We start from the raw sequence: 8,717 nt of genomic DNA on the forward strand, positions 1-8,717 counted from the left end.
GTTGCAATTACTTTGAGGAAGAATTTTTTTAGCACATTCGTGTCCATACCATTGTAAATAAAGGAGTTATATGTTAATATGGATGCCAATGTCCTTTTTTTTTTAATAAACATTTCATCACAATTTATAGATTATTTGCCATCACTTTGAGGAATTTTAGAATTTTTTTTGGAAATAATAGAGTGAATGCTATTGTCAATAAAGTAACTATATGTTCATATAGATGCCATTATATTTTCCTTTTCATAAACATTTCATGATGACTTAGAGTGCCTTCACAATAAAATTGAAGAATTGTACATATATTTTGAAAAAAAGATACCAATACGATATGTTCTCCTCCATGACGCACTAGTATTTATGTTCTCAACCATTTGGCTTTGCAATCACCTTCAAGGAAATTAGGGTAAATCCTTAAAATGATAAGAGACACTTATTTATAAGGAATCACCTTCAAGGAAATTAGGGTAAATCCTTAAAATGATAAGGGTAAATCCTTAAATCACATCAATTCCATTGTCAATAACATTGTCTGTATGGATGCAATTGTACTATCCTTTTCATAAATATTTCATCATGATTTGTAGGTTCTTTGCATCCACTTCGTTGCTTACGGAGTTAGGGATTTGGGCAGCGCGTTTTCACTAAACAAGACACGTCATTATGCTTCCCATGCCCAGGAAGGTTCACTGTCTTTTCTACGCTTGTGCATGTCAGTATGTAACACAAGGATCGGCACGTAATCCAACGGCCGATCTTATGCCGCAAGTGCACCTACCCGGCTATGATCAATGGTTAGAGGGGAGAGATTTCAAGAATCTGACAAATTGTGTCTGGATTTCAAGAATCTGACCATTTTTCATATGTTCTCATCCATTGTCTTTGTAATGACATTCGAGGATATTGGGAGACACTTTTATTTTTTCCTTATAAGACAATTGTGTCGATGCAATTGTCAATAAAATACATTTTTAATAAAGTAGACATACGTACATTTGGATGCCATTGTTTTGTCATTTTCGTAATCTGACAATTTTATGTTCTCATCCACAAGCTACTTTTATTTTATGTTCTCATCCCCAGGACACTTTTATGTTCTCATTCAATAAAATAGTTTTCAATAAAGTAATGGTCAATAAAATAGATTTTCAATAAAGTAGACATACCTACTTTTGGATGCAATTGTCAATAAAATAGATTTTCAATAAAATAGACCTACTTACATTTGGATGCAATTGTCAGTAAAATATATTTTCAATAAAGATTTCATCATGATTTACAGGTTCCGTGCATCCACTTCGTTGCACGTTTTCACTAAACAAGACACGTGAGTAATGATACAAAAGTATTTCTATTGGTCTCGTCCACGTACCAACCACATGCCACATTGACTATGGGGTATATTAATTATTTTTTTATTTTTTAAACTATATTTTTGAATCATAAATGGTTCAAACACTTCAAATATTCTTGTTGCCTCTTAGAATATAGACAATCTATATCACATTGAATATGGGTATATTAATTATTTTTTTATGGTTTAAACTATATTTTCGAATCATAAATGGTTCAAACACTTTAAATATTCTTGTTGCCTCTTAGAATATAGACCATCAATATCTTAAACTCTCAACTCCAACAAACACTGGTTGGATTTGAAATAAAATTGATCTAGAATATTTTTTCTTAATTTTTTCTATATATAAATAAATATATATGAATTTTATATTTGAAATAAATTATTTAGGATGGATATTTAAATATTTTATTGAAATATTTTTGAAGAGTATAAGAATTATACATTTTCTTCACATGTAAAAGTTAAATTTAAGATTTTTTATTTTATTTTTTTACAGTTGTATAAAATTATCTTACTTCGCAAAGATATCCAAATACTTTAATTGACTAAGAACAATAGTGAAATGTTTTTACCACATCTTCTTCATACTAGTTGTAATATCAACAACAAAGTGAAAGTGAGAGAGCTAACACAATGAAAATAAGATTATTGATGTTTCATAATGCTTTTAATATTTTTATTTATAAAATAGTTTACTTTTATTTTAAGAGAGACACATGCCAACACAAGATTGAGCATTACACATTTCTCTCGTCTTCAATTATACAATGCACCTCTCCACATAATAACCCATAAAACTTCCTTATTAATTAATTATCAATTTGTAATAAATTTTACCATTTTAAAAAGCAATTCAACAAATTTTTATTAATTTTTTTAATAATCATCTTAATGAAAACATTCTATATTATTTTAAAAATACTAAACAAATAACAAATAAATACAAATCATTAAATATTAAATTACACCAGCTTTGTAAAATTATATCATACATTCATGTCCTTATCCTCTCCTATCTCATTAAAATATATAGTTTAAGATCAAAATGCAATCTTAATGCACTTTAAGTTAAATAAGTAGAAAATAAAATATATGGTTCACATAAAATCATTGTTTACATATTATAGTACATTGTTTACATATTTATATCTTATATAAATCGTTAATAATAAACACCATCAATGAAGTGGAGGCAATGGAACTCCACATCTTTGATTTTTTTGAAAAGCAAGTCAAAATTTTAAATTTTCATGTAACGAAGATTATGATTATCCTCCATCATCCTCTGCACTTCTCACAGCATTTTACATTTTTTTTTAAGAAAGAAGTAGAATTTGTAGTAAAATACAATAGAAATTTATATATAATTATTGAGTCGATAGGCTCATTCAAAAGTTGTATGATGCATAACATATTACATTTTCTACAAAGAAGAAGTAGAAATTGTACTAGAATACAATTGAAATTCATATAGAATTGTTGAGTCTAGAGGCTCATTCTAGAGTTGGGTAACATATTACATTTTATGCAAGAGGAAGTAGAATTTGTACTAAAACACAATAGAAATTCATATAGAATTTTTGAACCTAGAAGCTCATTCTAGAGCTTTATGATGGTGAACCTTGTAGTTCCGTCAAAGTGGAAATTTTACTCATGTCTGCCAAATAAATTTTAAAATAAAATAAAATAAAATAATTATACAAAATATTTAAATAATGTGGGTTCATAAAAAAATTTCACATGAAGAAATTGGATCTCTCTAGGTTCATGTTAGATCTGTATTTAAGATGGACCTATGATAGTTTAATGCTATAGTGCATGTATATTAATTATAAAATTTTAAAATTATTAAATGTAATTACAATCAAAATTTTGATTTATTTTATAATCATTTATTTAAATATTTTACAAATTAGAAAATATGAAAGGTTTATGTTATTTAATTTTAATTATATAATTAAATTTAAGTTAAATGTTGTTCAATGTAAATAAGCAATTAATAGGAGCCAATTACCAAGAAGGAAATCTATCTACTTCTCCATTGAAACCACAATGGAACCACATTTACCCTTAAAACCTATATATCTCATAAATTAACAAATATTTGGAATTTAGGCTATTTAACCCTAGCCATACAATTCGTCCTAAATAATCAATATTCCAAAAGACTATCTTGCACATATCTGAAATTTAGGCTATTTAACCCCAACCATAGAATTCGCCCTAAATAATCAATATTTCAAGAGCTTATCTTGCATTTCTACTAGCTGTAAAATTTAGCCTAGACATATAAGAATTGCAACAATTCAACTTAAAATTTATTCAATTTAAATCAAATTACCATAAATTTTATAATTTATTCCCATTTTAGTATATAAGGATGATATTTAACCTAAAATTGCAATAAAGTTACTAAAGGCTAGAATTACACGAAGTTAACCCGAAACTATATGTGCAATGAAATTCTACAATTTAAACAAACATAAGTTGTCAAATTTAAATTGAAATATCCATAATTTGATCTTTGATTAATTTATCTAATTATAATAATTATCTTGTAATTCATTAAATTTATAATCTTGTAATTCATTGAATTTATTATTGTGAATTACAGTATTACCATAGCAACAAGTTACATACAACTTTTCTTATTTCTCGACTCACTCCCGTCAATTAGGCATAGAAAAGATTAATTCCCACGACGACTGGAAACCATTTGTTACTCAGGTCAATTCGGCAAAGAAACGATTAATTTCCACGACCACTTAAAACAATTTGTCATTCTTTATTTTACCTGTTTCTTCTAAGATTTCTCAATTCACTCCACTCAATTAGGCATAGAAAAGATTTTCTCTGTTACTTCTAAGATTTCTCAGCTCACTCCAGTCAATTAGGCATGGAAAAGATCAAATTCCACGAAGACTCGAAACCATTTGTTACTCCGGTCAATTCGGCAAGGAAACGATTAATTTCCACGATTTTCTCTATTTCTTCCAAGATTTCTCAGCTCACTCCACTCAATTCAATTAGGCATAAAAAAGATTAATTTCCACGACAATTTGAAACCATAGTTACCAAATTCGAATTTGAATTCGAGTTCGAATTGGATTAAAATTTTAATTACCTAAAATTTAATACTGAAAAAATTCCGAAATATACATATTACAACTATTTAAATATATGTTTTAACCAAAAAACAAATTGACCTAACCATTAAAACTATTATAAATTATATAATATGATATTCAATAAAAATTAAATTTCTATACAAATTTCATATTACAAAACATACCCATTTCATATTATCATAAATTTTATATTTAAATAAAGTCAAATATTTTTTCAAAATTTAAATGGTTAATTAATAATTAACCCAAAAAAAATCAAATTTCTTTTATTTAACTTAAATAAATATATCTCTCACAAATACTTACAATATAATTTGTAAATTAAACATTTAAGATATATCAATATTATGTTTTACAAACGTCCATTTTCTGGTAGCTTTTCGCTATATCTCATAATTCCTAACCTATTTATACATCATAAGCGGTAAGTTAATATATATATCATAATCCCTAACCTATTTATACTAACGAATTTCATCAAAACCTTTGCCATATAAATCATAACCGTTATTTTGATATGTATCACTCCGCATTTAATTAAAAACTTGCCATCTAATTTATGCTCCAAAAATTCATTTGAATCGGCACTGTTCTCCCTGTACCAAACTTCGAATCAGCAAACTATTCGACGAACCGAATCGAACCACCGAATTCTCGAATTTTTTCGACCAGTACGACCGAATTTGGTAACTATGCTAGAAACCATTTGTTTCCCCTGTTTCGTAGAGATTTCTCAGCTTACTGGTCCTCTGTTTCCCCTGTTTCGTAGAGATTTCTCAACTTACTGGTCCTCCTCCAATGACGGGAGAGTTAGGAGTATTTATATGGATGCCACACACATTGCATCAACGCATCTCACAAGCAACGTAGTTATTTAGAGTCGGAGAAGATCGAGAAATGGATAAAGGTTTTGTGTCGAGGATGCTTGTGCGCCTTGTGTTGATGGCAACTTTGGCAAATACGATCCTTGCCTTGGATGCTGCATCCATGAGTTACGATGCTCATCCCTTCGACGACATGCCGGGTGGAAGTACCTCTTTTCAACCTAGTGAATTTGTTTTGAACAAAGTTGCACTTAAGCTGGAGGACTCTGAGTTGACATCACCCATCGACGCACTTCACACCCCAAGGGACGTGCTGGCGCTTTTGTCGTTCAGAGATGGGGTCATATCCGATCCATCTGGATCCCTTCTCAGCTGGACACCACAAAACTCATACAACGTGTGCTCCTGGAATGGGATCCGCTGCAGAAAGGGCACGAACAGAGTGGTGGCCGTAACACTTCCTGGCTTGGGATTGAAAGGTAGTTTCTCACCATCTTTGTGTACCCTTTCGTTATTACGCACTTTGAATCTCTCTGGTAATAATTTCTCAGGAAGAATTCCACCGGAAGTGGGGCAACTTAAAGCGTTGAGCATATTTGACCTCAGCTCTAACATGCTTTGGGGTCCTATTCCAAGATCGCTCTGCAATTGTACGCATCTTCAATGGATCAGACTATCACTTAACAGTTTGACAGGGAGTATTCCAACAGAATTCGGCCGTCTGGGCAAGTTGGAACATCTCCGCTTGAAGCACAATTACCTTAGTGGAAACATCCCATCTTCTCTGAGCAACTGCAGCTCTCTCCAAGAGGTGTCCATTGGACACAACAATCTAACAGGTCCAATTCCTCTTGAATTGGGCTCGCTGCAAAACTTAGACTACCTGGCCGTCGAATCCAACAAGTTGGAGGGCACCATTCCTCCATCTTTGGGAAACTGCTCTTTTCTTACGACTTTGTTTTTGGGGGACAACAAATTGTCTGGCAAGATACCACCTCAATTGGGAAAGTTGAGGGAGCTTATTCAACTATCCCTTTATGGTCCAGGTAATATTTCAGGTGTCATCCCTTCTGAAATAGGAAATTGCAGTCATCTTTGTTGGCTGGATTTAGAAGCCAACAGGATTCAAGGCCCCATCCCGATGAGTCTATTTCAGCTTCCCCTCACCACCTTGAGTCTGGCTCAAAATGACATGAGTGGTGGCATATCTCAAGCCTTTAGCAATTGGAGTCAGTTGAACTACCTATCCCTTTATTCAAATAACATGAGTGGTGTAATACCTGAGTCCATTGCTAATTTGAATCAGCTGACCTACCTATCTCTGGGCTTAAATAAGTTCTCCGGTGCTATTCCTAAATCCATTACCAAATTAAGTCAGCTAACCTATCTAAATCTTGGTACAAATATTCTAAATGGAAGCATACCTCAAGGTATTGGCAATTTAAGCCTTTTGCAGCAACTTTACTTGGATACCAACTTCTTAACCGGCCACATCCCTGAATCACTGGGCAATTTGACAAAGTTGACCAAGTTAAATTTGGGTTCAAATAGTTTCACTGGGCATTTACCAAAAGAAGCCATCACAAAATTACTTCAATTGGAGTTTCTACGTCTGGGAGGAAATAGGTTTATTGGCAGCATACCAGAAGATATTACAAAGTTGAGTAACTTGACCTTCTTAGATCTTGGTAACAACACGCTGATAGGTAACATACCTGAAGGCATTGGCAAGTTGAGCAAGCTTCAAAATCTTTACTTGGATATCAATGGGCTTACAGGCACAATTCCTGATGGGATAGGAAAATGTGTGGAACTACAACAGTTAGATTTGTCTAAAAACAAGCTAAATGGAACTATCCCCCGCTCTCTAGGGAACTGTACGTCTATGATGGTTTTGGTACTGATGAATAACTTGCTGTCAGGCAGAATTCCACTGTCCTTAAATAAATGTGTGGCTTTACAAAGGTTAAAGGTTTCTGAGAACAAACTGAGTGGAATTCTAGACATGGACTTTCCAGTTTCTATGACAGTGCTTTCTGCTCATTCTAACAATTTTTTCGGCACTGTTCCTGCATCTTTGGCTCGTTGTACCAAACTTCAATTGTTAGATTTGAGCAAAAATGAATTAACAGGTGAGCTTCCTCAGTTCCTCAAATTTTTTCATGACTTAAGAGTCTTAAGTCTTGGTCATAATGATCTCCATGGTAGTATTCCTCCGTGGATCGGAGATCTCACCATGCTGCAAGTGTTGGATTTATCCAATAATGAGTTCAGTGGAAAAATACCATCCAACCTTAGTGGACTACAAGGCTTTTTGGGGGCTTCTCAAGTCAGTGCTAACACACTCTATGAGGATCTAAGAATTGTAATGAAGAAAGTTGAGTATGCTCTAACATATGTGCTAGCGGCAAACATCATATTTGACTTGTCTAACAATAAGTTTACTGGAGTAATACCTTCAAGTATTGGAGATCTCACTGGTCTGCGACTGCTGAATTTATCTATAAACTATTTAGAAGGGAAAATTCCTGCATCTTTTAGCAAAATATCTATTTTGGAGCAGTTAGATTTGTCCAGAAATAATTTAAGTGGAGCAATGCCTCAAGAGCTCTCTATATTGACCATGTTGGCATACATGGATGTTTCATGGAATAGACTCTGTGGTAGGATTCCAGAAGGAACTCAGTTCTACACTTTTAATGAGACTTCATTTGAAGGGAACAAATGTTTATGTGGCTATCCTTTACAAGCATGCAAGGAAAAACAAAGCAATAATACAGTGAAAGGGACTAGCATAAATAAACTACATGGATGGCAAAGCCGTGTAAATAAACATGTCTCATTAATGGCAGTGGGGTTTGGATTGGTGATTGGATTCAGTGGAGTTGTAAGTGTGATGGTATTGTGGGATAAAGCTAGACATTGGGTGATGCCCTTCAAAACAAAACCATTTTATGGAGTGTATAGATTCCCTAAATAACCTCAAAATATGTTCTCTCTCCATATCTTAAGTTTGTACAGACTTAAAAAAAAATAGTTAGTATTGATATCTATATCATTGTAATTTATATGCTTCAGTTAATATTGATATTTGTATTAGTCAAATTATATTTTTAAAAATTCCGTTGCTTGTGTTGCCTTTCGAATTCGAGTTCTACTGAGATCATATTTTTCATTACATTCTTTTATCAGTTGAGTGTAGTTATGAAAGTATTACAGTTTTGTCTACATTTCTTTTTATTTTGCCTCACTTTTTGGTGTGGTTTATGGAAGGGTGGTTCTAAATTTTGAATTTCGAGTAATGCCAATTTATGACTTTTGACTTAATGATCATGAAGGTATTGAGATAGTTCTAATGGTTTCTATGATGGTTGATTTAATAACTGGTAATAATTCACAGTAAAT

The 8,717-nt window shown here is 32.3% G+C and overlaps 1 protein-coding gene across 1 annotated transcript; it reads left to right on the forward strand.

Annotated features, from left to right (window-relative positions):
- Nucleotides 1-5,020: 5,020 nt before the first annotated feature.
- LOC149193171 (uncharacterized) lies at nucleotides 5,021-8,442 on the forward strand. Its single transcript, XM_089404805.1, has 2 exons — nucleotides 5,021-5,174; nucleotides 5,258-8,442. Exon 2 carries the CDS (start codon nucleotides 5,386-5,388, stop codon nucleotides 8,290-8,292), a length of 2,907 nt encoding a protein of 968 aa, XP_089260931.1. The 5' UTR covers nucleotides 5,021-5,174; nucleotides 5,258-5,385; the 3' UTR covers nucleotides 8,293-8,442.
- The last annotated feature ends 275 nt before the right edge of the window (nucleotides 8,443-8,717 follow it).

Source organism: Pinus tabuliformis, chromosome 2_2 (genome assembly GCF_031772625.1).
Source record: "Pinus tabuliformis cultivar Carrire ecotype Pingquan chromosome 2_2, CPIR1, whole genome shotgun sequence".
Lineage (NCBI taxonomy): Eukaryota > Viridiplantae > Streptophyta > Pinopsida > Pinales > Pinaceae > Pinus > Pinus tabuliformis.

Excerpts from the sequence above, each read along its gene's own strand:
- LOC149193171 (XM_089404805.1), top strand. The coding sequence starts at position 5,386 with ATGGATAAAGGTTTTGTGTCGAGGATGCTTGTGCGCCTTGTGTTGATG.